This window comes from Nannobrachium achirus, assembly GCF_963921795.1.
Source record: "Nannobrachium achirus genome assembly, chromosome: 24".
Taxonomy (NCBI): Eukaryota; Metazoa; Chordata; class Actinopteri; order Myctophiformes; family Myctophidae; genus Nannobrachium; species Nannobrachium achirus.
Genome location: NC_137831.1, coordinates 9,687,202 through 9,707,884, shown reverse-complemented (window position 1 = coordinate 9,707,884; position 20,683 = coordinate 9,687,202). Strand labels below are relative to the sequence as shown.

At 43.3% G+C, this 20,683-nt stretch overlaps 1 protein-coding gene across 2 annotated transcripts in view; it reads left to right on the top strand.

The window, feature by feature from the left end:
- LOC308280521 (fibroblast growth factor 14-like) overlaps positions 1-20,683 on the top strand; it is a gene marked incomplete at both ends in the record, with an annotated part of 91,851 nt that overhangs the window by 62,095 nt on the left and 9,073 nt on the right. For both annotated transcript variants that reach the window (XM_080720828.1, XM_080720827.1), the window contains 2 exons: positions 2,451-2,561; positions 11,757-11,860. In XM_080720828.1, coding sequence (XP_080576954.1) covers positions 2,451-2,561; positions 11,757-11,860 — 215 coding nt within the window. The remainder of the gene's footprint in view (positions 1-2,450; positions 2,562-11,756; positions 11,861-20,683) is intronic.

The following is a 20,683-nucleotide window of genomic DNA, read 5'->3' as shown; positions in this document are numbered from 1 at the left end:
GTATCCTGCGACGTCATGTGGGTCTATCATCATCATCAACAGCACCGCTCACTTCACAAGGGTGTGGTTTTTAATTTCTCTCTCTCCATTTTATCCATGTCTTATTTTCTCTAACCTTATTTCTCTATCTCTCTCTCTCTTCTCCCCTTCTCTTACGCTCTCTCTCTATCATTCTCTCTCTCTCTGGCACATTTCAAAAAGACGTTCTGTCATTGTTCACCACACGTTATCCATGCCAAACCAGACAAGACAAACGGCAGCCAAAACACTGACAGAGACGATAATGGCTTGCGTTTGATGAGAACCGATAGGAGGTGACGAACGGCGTCTCGTCTGCTTGTTTCTCCATTACGTTTGAGATGCTCAGGGTGGCTCAATGAGGCTATTCCAGACAGCAGGAGAAACAACAGCACAGGGCTGTCACAATTATTACATAATAATCGTCTAATCGTGATTATTTGACATTATCGCAATTATTTTGTCATAATCGTCATAATCGTGAATGTTGAAAAATGTCAGAAATAGTGGAAATAGCAGATCTACAAGCTCGCGACGCGTTGTGAGCTTGTAGATCGGCTATTTCCACTATCAATGTTATTTTTTAAGTAGTAAGTTGTCAAATATGTCAGTAATGTATTTGTATATTTAGGTTATGTGTCATATCTACCATATGCAACTTCAAAGCCTAAAAGCCAAACAGAAATGTAATTATCAACGACAAATACACAATTAAATCGTTAATCGCCAATTATTTGAGTGACAATTAATCGTCATGTAAAATGTCATATCGTGACAGCCCTACAACAGCTGCCATCGTCTCATTAATAGCACACTGCCCTGTTTATGTTTAGATCTAAGTCAGGGGTCTTCAACAGGGGGTCCGGGACCCCTAGGGGGTCCTCAGAGTTACTACAGGGGGTCCTCCAAATCTTTGTGTGATAGAAACTTTTTTTTCCTCCTTTTTTTTTTACATTAACCACTTAAATCCTAGTGTCCATATTCTTTAGAACTTTAGCCAACAATAGCAGATCGACTATTTTTGGCAAAGAGGTTTGGTGTAGAGGGGAAAAAAGAAGAGACTAAGTACAGAGTGAAAGGTCAAGTGGATTAAGTATTGACAGTTCACGTGGTTAAATATCTGAGTGAAAACACAAATTGACATGAATCCAAAATACACTGATGATTGGGCTGTCAAAGAATGAAACTATATGGAATCTACGAAAAGGTTGTGGGGGGTCCCTGCTTCATCACTCTCTCAACTAAGAGGTCCTTGGCCTGAAAACAATGAAGACCCCTGATCTAAGGGTTTCCACTGAGAGTGAACACATGGAACCAAATGGCACCAAATGGAACCAAATGGAAACAAATGGTACCAAATGGGAACAAATGGATCGAACCAAATGGCACCATAAAGGCCAAAGGGCCATTTGGTTCCATTTGTATGCAGTGAGAGTTAAATGGACATGAAGGGACTGTAGAAAGGGCATAAATATAGGGACTGGATGTGTTTGACTAGTAGTGGTCCATTCAGGTGTTGTTGGTGCACATAATATAACCACACACACTGTGAAAGCACAAATACAGCTATTGGCCCAGTGTGTTAGCCTGGCAGGGCCCGACGTCATACTTTGTTCACTCACTCATTCCTTCCACAGTATAACGTCTGGCCCTACTGGCATAGGCAGCGAGTATCCTGATTATTTTCTGATCGGGGCACAACAAACGTAGTCTTCCTGACAACAAGTGAAAAGCTTTCCCTGATTGGTCCATGTGTAGACGGTGACATAGATGCATAATGCAGCATTTTCAAAACAACAATGGCTGCCCTCGCGATGCAACAAGTGTAACAGTTAACGCTCTAACGATAAAACAAGCAATGAGTGCAGTTATTCCAGAGTTGGAATCAATTACAACAATTAAAAAGGACCACGGGGGCGCTAGCGGAGTTCATCGGCCGAATAGACGTGTTTGTTTGCCGTTATTCCGACTGGCTGAGAGATGTTTTGCTACGCTGATTGGTTAGAAGAGTCTGTCTGTCTTAAGGCAAGTACTCCCGCCCACTTTTCAAGCTGCCAATTAGGCCGAAGGCTAGACGTTATACTGGGGAAGGAACGAGTGAGTGAACGCAGTATGATGTATGGCCCTGCCAGGCTACCAGTGTGTGGCCTAAAAGTACTGAATAGGAGGATATGCATTTCAGGTCTTCTGTTAATTCTCGGAAGAGTCTCTCTCTCTCTCTCTCTCTCTCTCTCTCTCTCTCTTTCTCTCTCTTTCTCTCTCCATTTGTTTCTTCCACTGACTATCCATTGCTTTTTTGCTTTTGAAAATCATATTCTATTCTCTGCGAAGGAGGAGCCCTTCTCCGTACCTCTACAGTTCCATATACTGTATATGAGGGAATGAGGGAAACCTTACTAAAAACTCTCTCTTTCTGTCTGTCTCTCTACCAGAACCACAACTGAAGGGCATAGTGACCAGGTTGTTCTGTAGACAGGGCTTCTATCTCCAGATGGGCCAGGATGGAACTCTGGATGGGACCAAAGACGACAGCACCAACTCCTGTGAGTACCCAAATACACGCGCTCACACGTATACACACACACACATGATAATGCGTTGTGTGCTTGTAGATCGGCTGTTTTCACTAGTTTAAATCATTTTTAAAATGATAAATACAAAACAAACGGTTTTGGACGTACAAGGTTTCCACCCGACAACGACGAAATATAACTCATGTAATTGGCTCACTGGCTTGTCATTTGTCACAAATCTTTGAGTAGCAGCAGCGCTATAGGGTGTGCCAAATGTAGTTCTAAGAGCGGCCATTTCTTGGGTCAACACAGCCTTACACAGGTGTTCTGATTAGACTATAGCAAACAATTGAAACACCTGTGTTTTGACCCAAGAAATGGCCGCTAAGGACTACAATGACGTAGCCGCTGGCACACACTATAGAGAGAGATCTCTCTCTATAGCGCGCAATGAGGGCCTCTCCAACTCTTTTTCCCGGGCTGAATCAGGGGCCCAGCACGTCCCTGATTGTCACTGTAAATAAATCACGCGTAGCGGAGGCGACACGTGGTTGCCCATGCTCTTCCTAGGACCAGCTGTAGGAGGGAAAAAACAGAATTCAACAGGGAACTCTATACTCTTTGGCAGGGGTGTCACAAAGGGGAGGAAAAGTGGGACTGAGTTACCAGGGCCCAAGGTGGAGGGACCTTGATTATTTTATACTTTAGCTATTGAAAAATAGCAGATATACAAGCTCACAGTGCGGCACCGAGTGCTGCGCTGCGAGCTTGTAGATCTGCTATTTCCAAGTTGTTATTTTTAAGTCTTGAAAATGTGTGCAAATCTTTGAATATATGTATTTTAAGCAAAATTTGTAAAATTTGTAACTCAAATTTTGCTGCTGTGAGCTTGTATATCTGCTATAGTTAAAGCACAAAATAATGCGTAATAATGCATTCCCATGCAGTCTAAATGGGTTAAACCCCCTCTTCCCCTATATGAAGAACATTCATGGGGGGCCCGCAGTGAATCCTTGTACCCAGGGCCCAGAATGTGGTGTGACACCCCTGCTCTTTGATGCTAAACCACTGCCCGAGGCGGTTTTCCATCCATGCAGTTCAGAGCCAGAGATGACCTGCTCCTGACTCCCCCTGTGGCAGTGTGGCCACGGGCGTCACAAGGGGTAGGAAAGTGGGACTGAGTTACTGGGGCCCAAGGTGGAGGGGCCCTAATAACTTTATCTATTGAAAAATAGCAGATATACAAGCTCACAGCGCGGCACCGAGTGCCGCGCTGCGAGCTTGTAGATCTGCCATTTTTGAAAAGTTGTGAAAATGTGTGAAAATCTTTGAATATATGTATTTTTTTAAGCGAACATTTTTAACTCAAATTTTGCTTCTGGGGGTCCCTGGAACTAAATATTTTGAGATCAGGGTCCGTGGCCAAATAGACTACATATCATCTTGGGGGTCCTTGAAATAGGTTTCTTGCGCACAATTTCACGATTTTTCAAAAATAGCAGATATACAAGCTCGCAGCGCGGCACTCGGTGCCGCGCTGTGAGCTTGTATATCTGCTATTTTTCAATAGTTAACATTCATGGGGGGCCCGCAGTGAATCCTTGTACCCGGGGCCCAGAATTTGGTGTGACGCCCCTGAGTGTGGCTGTGGGAGTCACAGAGCCTTGAGGCTGCACTGCCTGTCAGGAATATGTTAGTGCTTGGGCAGGGTTTCTCAGCTCAACCTGTGAATCATTCAAGACTCAAAGAAAAACCTTCGGAGGATCGTTATTTAACCCATTCAGGCCTAGAATTATTGAATGCTTTAACCAGTGAAAAATAGCAGATATACAAGCTCACAGCGCGGCACTCGGTGCCGCGCTGCGAGCTTGTAGATCTGCTATTTTTGAAAAAGTCGTGAAAATGTGTGCAAATATGTATTTTCAAAGCGAACGTTTGGAACTCCAATTTTGCTTCTGGGTGGTCCCTGGAACAAAATATTTTGAGATGGGGGTCCGTGGCCAAATGCATATCATTTTGGGGGTCCTTCACATGAAAAGGTTTGAGAACCACCGACACAGTAGTCGCTCAAGAACAGACTAACTGAGCTCCAGTTAAGTGAAATGGACCTTTTATTTGATGATGGCTGTCCAGATTGCTGACATAGAAACATAGTGTTTTTCAAAAAAACCTTAGAAGGATTCAAAAGACACTTATAGAATAGGGTAAAAATTCTAATTTTCACGATTTTTCAAAAATAGCAGATCTACAAGCTCGCAGCGCGGCACTCGGTGCCGCGCTGTGAGCTTGTATATCTGCTATTTTTCAATAGTTAAAGCATAAAATAATGATACACAAAATGTGTACCCGTTCTAAATGGGTTCATATGCTGGGCCGGTGGTTAAACGTTTGGACCTTTTGGTCAATGCAAAGCTCAGATCCCTGGTCTTAAAACCACACGGATCATCAGTCAAATAGGTCCCTCAGTTATACTATATATACGCTTCGACAAACCACTGATGCCATGTGCCTCAGGTCTTTAATTTCCCTCTCGGCATTATTTTGTGCTTTGACTATTGAAAAATAGCAGACACACAAGCTCACAGCGCGTTGTAGGTCTGATATTTTTGAAAAATCTTGAACATTTGTGTCAAATCCTTTTGTGTCAAGGTTGTTTGAAAAACCTGTTTTCCATCTCAACATATTTAGTTCCAGGGACCCCCCCCCCCCCCCCCCCAGAAGCAAAATTTGAGTTACAAATGTTCGCTTAAACATAGATATATTCAAAGATTTGCACACGTTTTCACGACTTTTCAAAACAAGCAGATCTACAAGCTTGCAGCGCAGCACTCGGTGCCCCGCTGTGAGCTTATATATCGGCTATTTTTCAATAGCTAAAGACAGGTCCCTCCACCTTGGGCCCTAGTAACTCAGTCCCACTTTCCCCCCCTTGTGACGCCCCTGATCACAGGCCTAGAGACACAGCCTCTCGACCGCCTCCTTAAATCTGATTCACACCTATTTGCACACTGTGCCGTCATAGCGATATAGTGATGTTGAGAAAGGTTTTCACCCAGACGAGGCTGGAACACTAACAGAGACAGAAAGCACCACATGAATAGATGTCGTACATAACACGCTCACTCATTAATGCTCAACATGCACGTGCGCAATCTCACTCGTGCTTTGTGTGCATACAAGCCATGCAAACACAGGCGATAATTTGCACACATACATACGAAAGCATATACATGCAGGCGCGTTGAACCAAATTTGGGCCCTGGGTACAAGGATTCACTGCGGGGCCCCTGTGCTTTAACTATTGAAAAATAGCAGATATACAAGCTCACAGCGCGGCACCGAGTGCCACGCTGCGAGCTTGTAGATCTGCTATTTTTGAAAAATCCTGAAAATCTTTGAATATTTCAAATCCTTCTGAGGTTTTTTGAAAAACCTATGTTTCTATGTCAGTGGAGCTCAAACCTTTTCATGTGAAGGACCCCCAAAATGGTATGTATTTGGCCACGGAACCCCATCTCAAAATATTGAGTTCCAGGGACCCCCCAGAAGCGAAATTTGAGTTACAAATGTTCGCTTAGAAAATACATATATTCAAAGATTTGCACACATTTTCACGACTTTTCAAGAATGGCAGATCTACAAGCTTGCATCGCGGCACTCGGTGCCGCGCTGTGAGCTTGTATATGTGCTATTTTTCAATAGCTAAAGTACAAAATAATTAAGGCTGCCCCACCACCTTGGGCCCTAGTAACTCAGTCCCACTTTCCTACCCCTTGTGACGCCCCTGTGTACATGGACATCGAAAAGCAGGGCACACAATGCATACACACCACCACTAGAATCACACACGCCCCACCCCTTCTCCAGGTTTTCCCCAACACATGTCACACATGAACAGAGAGAAAAACAATTTGCTCGCATCGCGTTTGAGGTCCTATTGACTTGCATGCTCCAACCTTCTGGCCGCCCCCCCCCCCCCCCCCTTGCATAGTAAATGCATTCTGCGAAATAGATGACAGCCTGCCTTTGGTGACAGCTCCAAGCTCCAGTGGTTTTCAATGCTGGTCCGGCAGACCCGCAATCCCGTGATATTCTACCATCTAGAAGTGATATTCTACCATCTGGAAGAGATCATTGCATCCAAGACAATTCCTCCTAGGTGACTGATTAGGCACGTGCACACATAGACATCAAAGGGGGCCTGCCCTTTTATCCGTCTGTAAAAAGTGCCCTCTCCAGACAATGAATGCAGTTTTTACTATGGTAAAAGAAATGCAAATGTCCCTCTTTCCATGCCATACCTGAAGGCAGCATTCAGGAGAAATGCCTTGCCCAAACTCTCCTGAACTTGAATGCAGCATCTTATGTTGAAATAATTGCCCTCACTGTGTAGAAACCCATGCCGTTAACTTACGCCACATCTCCAGCACTATTCACTTGATTATGCTTAGTTCAGTGTGGTATCAAGCACCGAAACTGTGACGCGTTGTGAGCTTGGAGGTCTGCTATTTTCAATATTTTCACCAAAAGAAATTAACATTCTCTGCACGTCCCTGGTGCTGAATGAGAACCAGGTGTACTCTATCTGTACTCTGAGAGCCCAGGATCATGCTTTAGAACAGGGGTCTTCAACAGGGGGTCCGGGACCCCCAGGGGGTCCTCAGAGTTACTACAGGGGGTCCTCCAAAACTTTGTGTGATAGAAACTTTTTTTTTCTCCTTTTTTATATTAACCACTTGAACCCTAGCATCCATATTCGGAGAACTTTAGCCAAAAATAGCAGATCTACAAGCTCACAACGCCTCGCGCTGCGAGGCGTTGTGAGCTTGTAGATGGGCTATTTTTGGCAAAGAGCTTTGGTGTAGAGGGGAAAAAGAGCAGACTAAGTACAGAGTGAAAGGTCAAGTTTTATAAGTATTGACGGTTCAAGTGGTTAAATATCTGAAAACACAAATTGACATGAGTCCAAAATACACTGACGATTGTGTTGTCAAACGATGAAACTATATGGAATCTATGAACAGGTTGTGGGGGTCCCTGCTTCATCTCTCTCTCAACTAAGGGGTCCTTGGCCTGAAAACGTTGAAGACCCCTGCTTTAGAAAGTAGTGTCTCAACCAGTTGGATTTGAAGCAGACAAGTTCTCATCAATGGCCCACAGGCCCAGCAGATGTCACTATTTCCCCTCCTGCAGGCTGCAGAAGCATATCAAGGGAATGAGGTTTTGGCCGGTTTGGTTGTTGATTGATTTTATTTATGTTTTCAATCTTTTAAAGGCTTTTCAGAGTAAGAGATATTACATTACATAATTTGTCTGGGCATGTACATACAGTTCATCCAGAATCACAATAACTTATAAGAGTATCTCTTTTTTTAAGAGCACAGATTGTCCGTATGTGATGGTTAATGCATGGTTTGCCTACTGGCAATAGTGATGGTCTCTTGGTCTCTTCCTCTGATCGGCGGTTCTGCAGGCCGCTTCTTAACCCCCTCGCCATACCCCCAGGCTCACACAGACTTTTAAAGGAAAATAGGCCAGTCAATCTAAGCTAAAAAAGGGCCTGAACCAAAAGAAATTGCAATAGTAATGGTTCAAGGTTTTTTATGATCCTTAGGGTCATCCAAATAACATATTAAAAGTTGTGAATTATATATTTAGTGGATCAAGGTGAATTCAGGGGGTTCAAGTTTAGGTCCATTCACTTACTATACAGGAAAAAAAGACCGCCAAAAAATCTTATTTAAGTAGCATGTGAGGGGTCTAACTAGGGGTTTTTCATGATTCTGAATCCATTGCAAGCATTTGTTTTGCACGAAAAACATTCCTTGGGCTAGAAACGGACACTTCAAAACTATGGATTAGTGATGAGTCATCACTTTTCTGGGGCCAGCTCCGTTTTGTGGTGTCTGCTTTTAACCTGACGAATGTTTTTTGTGCAAAACAAATTGCAATGGATTCAGGATCATGAAAAACCCCTAGTTAGACCCCTCACATGCTACTTAAAGAAGATTTTTGGGGGGTCTTTTTTTCCTGTATAGTAAGTGAATGGACACAAACATGAACCCCTTGAATTTACCTTGATCCACTAAATATATATTTCGCAATTTTTTATATGTTATTTGGATGACCCTAAGGATCATAAAAAACCTTGAACCATTACTATTGCATTTCTTTTGGGTCAAACCTTAGATTGACTAGCCTAAAAGGGAAAACATGACGTACTACATATCGTCACTGTCTGGCCAAAACCTTTCAACAAGATTTTTGAGGTTTTAGATTTTTTGGCATAAATCAGGGCTATTGAACACCCTTTACAGCTGAGTGTTGGTTAAAATAATATCGAACCAATGGAAAGTAGTAAAAAGTGCTTGGGACAAAACCTCCTAACTCCACACTTTCTATGCAAACCAGCTAACTCCACCCGATTGGCCCTTTCTTTTCTCATAAATATGTGCTATTGAACACCCTTTATGTCTGTGTGTTGGTTAAAATAATATTGAACCAATGAAAAGTAGTAAAAAGCCCTTCGGTCAAAACCTCCTAACTCCACTTGAGCTCATTTTCCCGAAAATGAACATTTTGGAGTTAGGAGGTTTCAGCCCAACAGCAGAGATATGCAAAATTATGAAATGAAAGCAGATTATTGATTACATATTTGTTATAAAAATAGCAGATATACTAGCTCACAACACACCATGTTGCAACATGCTGTGAGCTCAAATATGGTTGACAACCACTGCTTTAGAATGTGGAGAAATTGCATCCAATGCACTATTTGGTGCAAGCTTACTGTACCATTAAGGCAGATGAGAGGGTTAACTAGAGTTTTCAAATTCTGCCCGAACCCGACCATACCCGAACCCGACCATACCCGAACCCGACCATACCCGAACCCGACCATACCCGAACCCGACCCGACCCGACATTAGGGTTTGGGTAGGGCCTGAAATGTATGCTAATTAGTCGGACCGGGTAGGGCCTCGGGCTCAATGAAAAAAGAAAACATTTTACTTTTACTCTGTGATAGAGTTCTCAAATTATTCCCAAACCCGACCATACCCGACCCAACGTTAGGGTAGGGCCTAAAATGTATGCTTACTAGTGGGCCTCGGGCCGGCCCGCTTAAAGCCCAGTTAGGGCCGGGGCCTTCATTTTCAGGCCCGTTGAGAACTCTAGGGTTAACATCGGTTACAGCGGTGTGAAACTGCCAATAAATTGCAATATTTCCGTGGAATATTATCAATCACAATAATATTCGCACGCACACACCCCTTTCTGACATTACAGCGTTTGGCAAAAATGTAAAAACACAGCGAGAGAGAGATTACCACCGTTTCATTTGGAAATACATTTATTATTTTGCCAAATGCTGTGAATGCAATTAACGGTCTCAGCTATTTTGGGGGACAAACTTATTGTGTAGCTTCTTCCTTTTCATTTCTATTCATCCGTCCCTCCAGCAGCCTGCGAGGTGTACTGTGGGTGCTGTGCTCCTGAATGGCACATAATAGAAGTGCCCAGATTGGCCTCTGCGCTTATTAGTCCATGGGCCATACGAGATGTCGGTATCGGAAAGGTGGCAAAGGTTACCATGCATTTTTGAAAAGCTCTATATCTGTAGATTATATTTTGGTAGGTAACCCTTTCTGAGACACAGCTAAATTGGTGTTATCAGCCGCTAGAGTTGGTGTCCCATTAACTTTACATTACAGGGGGAAAAAAAGCAAAAAATTAATCTGCTTTAAGTAGCATATGAGGGGTCAAACTAGGGATTTTTCATGATTCTGAATCCATTGCAAGCATTTGTTTTGCACAAAAAAACATTCCTTGGGCTAAAACGGACCCACAAAAAGTGTGAAAAGTGATGACTCATCACTTTTCATCACTAAACCATAGTCTTGTAAGGCTGTTTTTAGCCTTAGGCCTAGAATAGATGCTGTTGGTGAGACAGAAATCTTTGATTCTGTGTAATGCAACCCAATGGATTAGTGTGATACAATGCAACGCAAATTCAGACGTAATGCTTTTGTCCTAAATATGAAACACAGTCCAATGTGCAATGAAAAAGAACAAAATGTTAGTAAAGGAATTGCTGTGCTGAATTGCTGTGATAATGGCGAAAAATACCTGCAACATGTGTAATTTGATGGAGATGCACAGAGGCAAATATGCCTTATCTTACCCCACAGGAGAAACACACACACACACACACACACACACACACACACACACACACACACACACACACACACACACACACACACACACACACACACACACACACACACACACACACACACACACACACACACACACACACACACACACACACACACACACACACACACACACACACACACACACACACACACACACACACACACACAGCTCTTCAAAACGTTATCAACTGCTGTGATAATGCTGCAAAATACCTGCAACAAATGTAATGTGATGGAGATGCACATACCCCACATACCATGGCAAAAAACAACAACATCGGCACACAAAAGATGCACTGAATACAATCATGTGTACCTGCACGCATGTGCGCCTTTGGTGTTGTTGATTTTTTTAGGGCACAAAGGCCAAATGCCAGGGCAGGAAGACCATCAAATAAAACACGATTTTAGTCCATTAAATTAATTTGTTGAATTTAAGGGTTAGGGATGATAATGACCTAATCTGCAGTGAAATGATGGTATTTACCAATACTGCACCAATCAAAGTTACTGGATTGTTTTAACCCATTTAGGCCTAACCTATTATTTAGGCCTAAATCAGAAATTAGCCTACAAAAACAAATATGTTGCCACATACTGTACATGTACTGTAAGCCCCTCCCATACACTAAAATGTGTTCCCGGCCTGAATGGAGATGGGGATTCGGGTGAGTTAAGATTTAAGAATCTCAACAAAAGACACTGGTGTCTACATGACAAGAAAGAGACACTGGTGTCTACTGTCTACATATTGACAAGAAAGAGACAGAGGAGAAAGTGGTCCAGTCAGCTGGGGCATTAAGGCCACTGTGGCCTCAGGTCTTGCCATTGATTTGAGGGGCACAAGGCCAAACTGAGGGGCAACGGCTTCATGGCCTCCATGAAATTCCTGCCCTGCATCTAAACCTCTCTCTCTCCCTCTCTCTCTCTCTCTCTCTCTCTCTCTCTCTCTCTCTCTCTCTCTCCAGCACTGTTTAACCTAATGTCTCTCTCTCTCTCTCTCCAGCACTGTTTAACCTAATCCCGGTGGGACTGAGAGTAGTGGCCATCCAGTCAGTAAAGACTGGCCTTTACATCGCCATGAACGGAGAGGGACATCTCTACTCTTCGGTGAGTACACTGTAAACGCACGCACGCACGCACGCACGCACGCACGCACCAACGCACGCACGCACGCACGCACGCACGCACGCACGCACACAGCAAAACTCTGTTCGAGAGTGACAGGTCAGAGGTCATACACAGCAAAATCCTTAGCGTTAATGTAACCATTACCTGTGAAAAATAACACTGATGGTTGATTGTTGCGACCGTCAGGTCGCATTTACTATCAAAACCTCCACCGGCTGTCCGTCCGTCAGTCCGTCAGTCCGTCAGTCCGTCAGTCAGTCACACGTCACACTTTTGCCCTGCTCATATCTCCGCAACCGTTGCCGCGATCCGTGCCAAATTTTGCACACACATTCCTTGCCTGCCATACCACAACCTCCAATCAATTCTCACATGCCCCTCTTCTAGCGCCCCCATGAGGCCGATTCTTGCAAAACACATTTTTGGACACTGCTCCTAAAATTTTTGCCCTAAAATCACGCAAATCGGTACACAGTATGTCTACACTCATCTCATCAACATGGATCTGTCCCATTTAGCGCCACCTTCAGGCTGATTTTTTAAAACACATTTTTGGACACTACTCCTACAGATTTGGCCCTAAAATCACTCAAATCGGTACACAGTATGTCTACACTCATCTCATCAACATGGATCTGTCCCATATAGCGCCACCATCAGGCTGATTCTTTCACATTTTTGGACACTGCTCGTACACATTTTGGCCTAAAATCATGCTGCGACCTGACGGTCGCTTATCTCCCGATTAGGGAGTCTTACTGGTACTGTGTTCTGTGTACTGGATGCAGATGTGACGCTGCTTTACTTGCACTTATAATCAGGTTGTGTAGAGTGGGGGTTAGGGTTGGGGAGGGGGGGTCCCTTGGGGGTCCCCAGAGTTACTACAGGGGGTCCTCCAAATCTTTGAGTGATAGACACTTTTTTTCTCTCTTCTGTGTTTGTAAAGGTGTCTAGTAACATATCTAACAAAGATTGAAATTCAACATCCCTAGCAAAATGTTTGACAGCTAGGGTAATTCTGAGTCTCATTCACACCAAAAAAACTATGGTTTAGTGATGAGTCATTACTTTTCACAAGGTGTATGGGGTCCATTTTTGGACCAAAGAATGTTTTTCGTGCAAAACAAATGCTTGCAATGGATTCAGAATAATTAAAAACACCTAGTTAGACCCCTCACACCCCACTTAAAGCAGATTTTTGGGAGTGATTTTTTCCCTTATAGTACAGAGTATAGTGAATGAGACCCAGAATTACCCTAGCTGTCAAACATTTTGCTAGGGATGTTGAATTTCAATCTTTGTTAGATATGTTACTAGACACCTTTACGAACACATTGGTGAGGAAATTGTTTGGTAAGGAATTTATTCCCAGGGTCTTATTAAAATTCCCTGACTATTAACTGTGTCTCCAAGGTAACGTGGAAGAACAGAACAAGCACTAAAAAACTGAGGGAGATTGACACAGAGGACAGACAAGTGCAAATACTGTAAGAGTAGAGATGCAGAGAGAGAGAGAGAGAGAGAGAGAGAGAGAGAGAGAGAGAGAGAGAGAGAGAGAGAGAGAGAGACACACAGAGGAAGCATGTCTGAGCGGAATATGAATTATTTCCATTCTCACACTTCAGAGAGAGAGAGAGAGAGAGAGCTGACGCGTCGCCCGCCAGTGTCTCTTTCTCTCTCAGGGACGTGCTGGCCATTGGGAAAAGCGGGACAACTCCCGAACGGCCGGTTCATTCCCGGCCAGTCCAGGCCGGCCATTAGGAAAGAATTAAAAATAAAATGTCGGCCTTCGTTCCATTTTGGGGGCTGGGGCGGCCGACAAAGTAGATCGTCACTGTCGGGCAGAAACCTTGTATCTCCAAATTTAAAATGTGTACATTCTTTCGAAAAGCAAAGCCCTGCTTCGTCATACAAGGCCGTCGCACAAAAGTAGTGAAAACAGCAGATCTACAAGCACACAACGCCTCGCACTGCGAGGCGTTGTGTGCTTGTAGATGGGCTGTTTTCACTAGTTTAAATCATTTTTAAAATGATAGATACAAAACAAACGGTTTTGGGCATACAAGGTTTCCACCCAACAACGACAAAATATAACTCATGTAATTGGCCCACTGGCTTGTCACTTTGTCACAAATCTTTGAGTAGCAGCAGCGCTATAGAGAGAGATCTCTCTCTATAGCGCGCAATGAGGGCCTCTCCAACTCTTTTTCCCGGGCTGAATGAGGGGCCCAGCATGTCCCTGTTCTCTCTATCGCTCTGCGAGCATCTCTCCAGTCCTCCTTATCTCACGGCGCGAGGGAGATGACATGACAAGAGAAGAGAAGAGAAGAGAAGAGAAGAGAAGAGAAGAGAAGAGAAGAGAAGAAAATGGAAGAGAAGAGAAGAGAAGAGAATGGAAGAGAAAAGAGAGAAGAGAAGGGAGAGTAGAGGAGAAATAGGTGAGAGAAGATAAACAGATGAAGGGAAAAACAGACGTGGAGAAGAGAGATAAGAAGAGATAAAGAGATGAGAGAGGAGAGGAGAAAGCGACGAGAGGAAACGCGAGTGGCATCCAAATCTCCATCTGTGTGTCTGAGCCTGTCAGTCCACTAACAGATGCATGGCACTCTCCTGTAAATAATTGAAGTGTGGGAGTCCCCCTACACACACACACGCACGCACGCACGCACGCGCACACGTACGCCCGCACGTACACACAATTTGATTAAGTGGGTCTTAGAGACAAACAACAATCACAAGGATTGACAAACGGGTACCGGTCTAAAATCTGCTTTGATACGTTATCTGATACCTTATCACCTGTAAGTACTAAAGTGCTTCACAAGAACAATGTTGTTACCAAAACCGTCTTTCCCCACTGCTGACCCGTGTTAAAATGCTGCAGCTGTCCCGGGCAGAATTGATGGTAAAGTCTATATAGAGACATTAAAAACTGTTATGGACGGCTTGCTTGGCCTTATTTATAACTGTGCCATAAAAACAGCTAGCATTGATTTGTTGGAGGGACGGCTTTACTTGGGATCGCATTTGTTGCAAAAATAAATGCACGGTGGGAGCTAAATCTACAAACTGTATATTTCTGTAAATAGTTTGAGGACGTGTGTATGTGTAATCCATAACCAAGTTAAGTTCCTATGCATGTTGCATATCGTCGTTGTCAGGTGGAAACCTTGTATGTCCAAAACCGTTCATTTTGTATTTATAATTTTAAAAATGAACAAAACTAGTGAAAATAGCTGATCTATAAGCACACAGAGGCGTTGTGCGACACTTGTTTACGATGAAGTAGGGCTTTAATTTACCAAAAAAAACACACATTTGAAACTTGGAGATACGAGGTTTCTGCCCGACTGTGGCGATATACAGTCTATTATAGATAAACCCGTCTACGATAACCGTTTGGCTCATGTTTATTCTCATATCAGAGGTATCCATGGAATTTAATGGTGTGTTTTAGCTCGTTCAGTGACTTTCATGACTCTTGAAAGCAAGGCTTCAGTTTTCCAAATGCTCTCATCCCAACAGCTTCAAATGAATGCTAATCGTTTTCACATCCTTGCAGTTACGCTGCGAACGGGAGATGTTTCCCCTAAAATCTGCTTTTATCTCACAGCAAGTGCACTTATTGAGCCCCATGTCGAGCGGTTATTGCAGCATTTCTCCCCTGGATTGTCTTGCTGTGAAAAGGCTCATATTGCTTTATGCCAGCAGGTCAACGGCTGAGCAGATTAACATTACTCGGCACTTTGATAGCCAAGTTTAGATTCATGTTCAAGTTCGCGATGAATGAACCAAGCAAACATTTTTGTTTCACAACCATAAAACAAGGCAGTGCAGAAAAAAAACTATTGCGTGAGGCATAATACAACACTGCAATGAAATACAGCACCAAGGTACTGTTCTGTATGTGAGGGATTAAAGTTTGTTAATATCACTTCGTTTTAGACATTTTCAAAGGCAGACAATTTTCTACATGCAACATATCAGCTCCATCAACAGTCTTCTGAAAAACGTTGTCATGTCAAGGACCCCCAAAATGATTATGTATTTGGCCGCGGACCCCCATCTCAAAATATTCTGTTCCAGAAGCAAAGATTTTAGTTAAGAATTTGGGTCTTGCCTCATGCAGAATAGATACATGCCCAATATCCGTGCGTGCGTGAATCTGAGTGTGCGTGCGTGTGTGTGTGTGTGTGTGTGTGTGTGTGTGTGTGTGTGTGTGTGTGTGTGTGTGTGTGTGTGTGTGTGTGTGTGTGTGTGTGTGTGTGTGTGTGCGCGTACGCGCGTGCATGTGTGTGTTGTGTGGGGACAACAGATGGCCCAGTGTGCAATGAGCTGCTATGTGATAATTATGAAGGGAGAGTGAAGTAGTACTGGTGTGTGTGTGTGTGTGTGTGTGTGTGTGTGTGTGTGTGTGTGTGTGTGTGTGTGTGTGTGTGTGTGTGTGTGTGTGTGTGTGTGTGTGTGTGTGTGTGTGTTAGAGAAGAGACCTTGCATGACTTTGTGCATATTAAATAGTGCTACAATACAATACAGTAGAGCACAGCAAGTTAATTAGATTTTACAGTCCAATTAAGCACAACACCAACCAGGTTAATATGAATGAAGTGAGCATGGTTAATATCTCACAAAGACAACAACACATCTAATATTAATTCACTGACTATTTAATTAATTTATGCAGCATGCCTAATATCTCCCTTTCTGTTATGTCACTATGTATAAGGGTAACAAACTTTAAGGAACCTTTGGTTTCCCTGTAGACCAACATCAGTGTTTTGCATATAGTACAGGGGCTACAAACTTTGGTACCACCCAAGGTGACCGTAACATTTTTGGATTTTCTTCTTCATACAGAAAATGCCCACAAAACTGATGAAACTGATGAAAAGTGATGACTCATCACTTTTCATCACTAAACCATCGTTTTCTGGGGCCATTTGTAGCCCCATGAATGTTTTTTGTGCAAAACAAATGCTTGCAATGAATTCAGCATCATGACAAACCCCTAGTTAGACCCCTCACAGGCCTCACATCCTACTTAAATACCCAGGAAAAAAATGTTTTCTGGGTATTTTCCTCCTGTATAGAAAGTCGATGGGAGACCGACTCTAGCGGGTGATAACATCAATTAAGCTACTTCTCAGAAAGGGTTATCATACCAAAACGTAAACTAGAGACATGTAGGAAGACAAAAATGTAAAACACGTACGGTCACCTTGGGTGGTACCAATTTGTGAAAATATCACTATTAGCCCCTGTACTATTAGGTGCAGACTATTAGGTGCAGGCAGCAACTACTGCCTGCAAAAAAAGGGGGACGACAAATGAAAATGTTTGTTGAAAGACCAGGGGCCAAAGGACATTTCTCTCTAGTCTTAATATAACCAACCTACCAACCTACATTTCCAACTAACACAAATTAAATCAAGTCACAACAACAACAAACCTTACCTAGCTCCTACTACCCTAATCTAACTCACCGTCTCACAAAATCTCTCCAGGATAAATTGAAAAAACAAATCTTAGTGTATGAAGATTAGAACAAGTAACAATATCAGAATCAAGAGTTCACAACCACAGGTACTGTATTGACAACAGAGCAATTACATGTGCAAGAAGGCCAAGCAGGGCCACCAACAAATACAGGTGTCAGCAGTTCTCATCAGTGAACCTATAGCCTTATGATCGGCCCATTGGCAGCAATAAGCCAATAAGGAGAGCCTATCAATCTAGATAGATAGATAGATACCTTTATTATCCCACAGGGGAAATTCAGTTGCCCAGAGGCAGCACAGCAGTTAAGGTTACAAGTTACAGAGAAGTAAGAAAAAGAAAAAGAGTACTGTAGTATACAGTCCAAAGAGCAAGCACAAAAAAAGATAAATAAAACAAAAAGTGTCGAAAGCTATTGCAAAAAGAGAAGAAGAATATATACATAAAGTGACCACGAAACATTCAACGCTCATAAGTGACACGTCACACACAAAAAAGCTAAACTCAAGCATAACTTAGCAAACAGTGCCAAACAAAAGAGTGCACATAACAGTCACTGCTAGTCAATGCAGTCATGCAACACAAGTACCGCACCGCCATATCAACACCGCAATAATACACAGTACAACCAACACAACCCAATAGTGCAGGGCCTGAAAAAAAGTGACCAAAGTCAGTGCAAATAAGTCAAGAATATATATATATATATTTTTCCTTTTAAAGCAATAATGGGAGCCACAGCAAGACGCCACAGCAACCCTCTGGTGACAGGTGGCAGCAAAAGATACCAGGGAGCAGAGCAAAAAGAAAACATACACAGTACTCACACAGGACTGACACATGAAAGGATTGGAAGTGGGGGATTCCTCTTTGGTCCAGAGATGTTTGGTTTCCCATGCTCAACAGTGTGTTGCGTCGGTCTCTGGAACAGAAGTTATCCAAAGCTAAATTGTGTCTGGATTAAAAGAAACGTCCCAAAAAATAATGCAAAGCCTGCCTATCAAGCAGTATGCCAACTGCCAACCATGATCAGGTGACCAGTCACATGCACTCTCTGGCTGATCAGGGCGGTCTATTTAAACATATCTGCCTACCTGTTCATTCCTGGCTTCTCTCCTTGCTGTGCTGCTGTATGCTGCCTCTCTGCTGTCCTTTGCCTCAGTATCTGCTGCTGCCCTTCCCACCCTGTCATTTTAGGTGGCATTTCTCTTGATTAAAATGTTCATGGAATGATTAGAGACAAGAGCCCTGATGCCAAACTATGCTTTAGATACGTATGCTTGATTATGCTCAAAAATATTTTAATTCAATCCAACAGTTGTCAGACTGAAATGACACGATGACCCCTGTTCAATGAGATGGGAATGGGAATGCCTCTGTGTAACATACAGTCTCTCTCATGGTTCTTATTTCACCTGATTTACTTTTCCAAGGGCTGAAAGTGGGCACCATTTCATTCCTTCCCCACGCCAGCATGTCTTGCATTCGTTTGCATTGTGAGCTCAATATTGTGCCTGGTTGTGTGGCAGACATCTGAGTGGAAATGTTCAGTAGAGATGCAATTTATGGCTCTTTGAAGTGAGCCAGGGCCATGGATCTGGCTCAGTTAAAAGAGCCGTTCAAAAGACTGGCTCATTTGGCTCTTTTGGCTCAACATGAATCCACAATGTGGCACGGTCTGGCACCACATTCCTCTTCTGACAGTTGAGATCACAATTTTGTATTTACCCTTTTTATAAAACGTGTGTGTAAATTAAGCTATCTTGACTAATGTTATTCATGCAACACCTTAAAAAACCAAGCAGGCAACAATGAACTCGCTCCTCCCTAGCGGCGTACTGTATATAGCCAGGATTTTCCAACTGGCTAGGCCTGGCACAATGTAAGCTTGTAGCCTACATCGGCTATTTTAAAATAGCTGCACCGCCATCGCGGCGGCGCCGCACCGCGTCGCGAGCCAAATGAATGACTCCCTACTCCGCGAACCAGATCCCATCGTTCACTTCAAAGAGCCGTTCAAAAGATTTGATTCGTTCGCGAACGTTGCATCTCTAATGTTCCGTATCTCTGCCAATCTGAGCATGACAGTTTTATCTAACATCACCATCGCACTTCCTTCTCTCATCCTCTTTTCTTCAGCCCTTTTCAGCACCTGTCGTTCCTCTGCTGCTTGCTGTGCTTTTCCTTCAATTTACAATTTACAATTTAGGCATTTAGCAGACGCTTTTAATCCAGAGCAATTTAGAATAAGATGTAATACATCAATACATTAAGCAAGGTAATACATCAATACATCAACATCAATACATCAAATGCATAGAAATATCAATCTAGACAAAACAATCACACCCAATGTGAAGTGAGCGGTGGTCGTGCTTGCATAACTAGGATTTAAGTCTAGGATGTACAGGCTATGACACGTTTTGCTATGGCAAAACGCTGAGGAAAAAGGCTACAGACATAGGACATATGACATCACTAGACAAACATGATGCTACGCACACACATTTTACTATAGCAAAACGCTGAGGAAAAAGGCTACGGACACACACACAACTACGGACACACACATTTTTCTATGGCAAAACGCTGAGGAAAAAGGCTACAGACATACGACATATGACATCACTAGACAAACATGATGCCACATTTTACTATGGCAAACCGCTGAGGAAAAAGGCTACGGACACACGCACAGCCACTTATGGGAGCGGTTTGCACGGCTCAAAAATGTAGGTAGACGGAGCACCTAATCAGTAAAAAGCTTAATGGTCATTGGTCATTGGGGGTAGGCGAATGCTAGGATAAGTGCTATGGGCTTAGGTGGAGTCTGAAGAGGCGAGGTCTCAAGAGGTGAGGTCTTCAGGCCACGGTGGAAGCTAGGGAGTGAGTCTGCGTGCGTCGGGAACAAGTGAGACGGGGAGTTTATTCCACAGTTTGGGGGCCACTCCTTTCCTTCTAATGTAGTCCTTTGAACTGCTCTTGTTCTTCTATCTTCTCTATAGTCTGCTCGGCTCATATCTTTGTTGTCTCTCCCCTCCTCCCCCTCTCTGTCTGAGTCACAGGCTCACAGCATGTTCTCTGAGTCCAGCACATGTTCAAGACGAGTGGGAGTGTTTGCGTGCACTTCCTTTGATATACTATGCAGAAAACAAACGTTGACACAGCGACTAGCCTTCCCAATGCATGCTCTGATGCAGGCACGTGCACACATACTGTTGACAGCAAAGGGGGCTTAAGCCCCTGCCCCTTTTACTTGTCTGTAAAAAAAAGTGCCCTCTCCAGACCATGAATGCAGTTTTTACT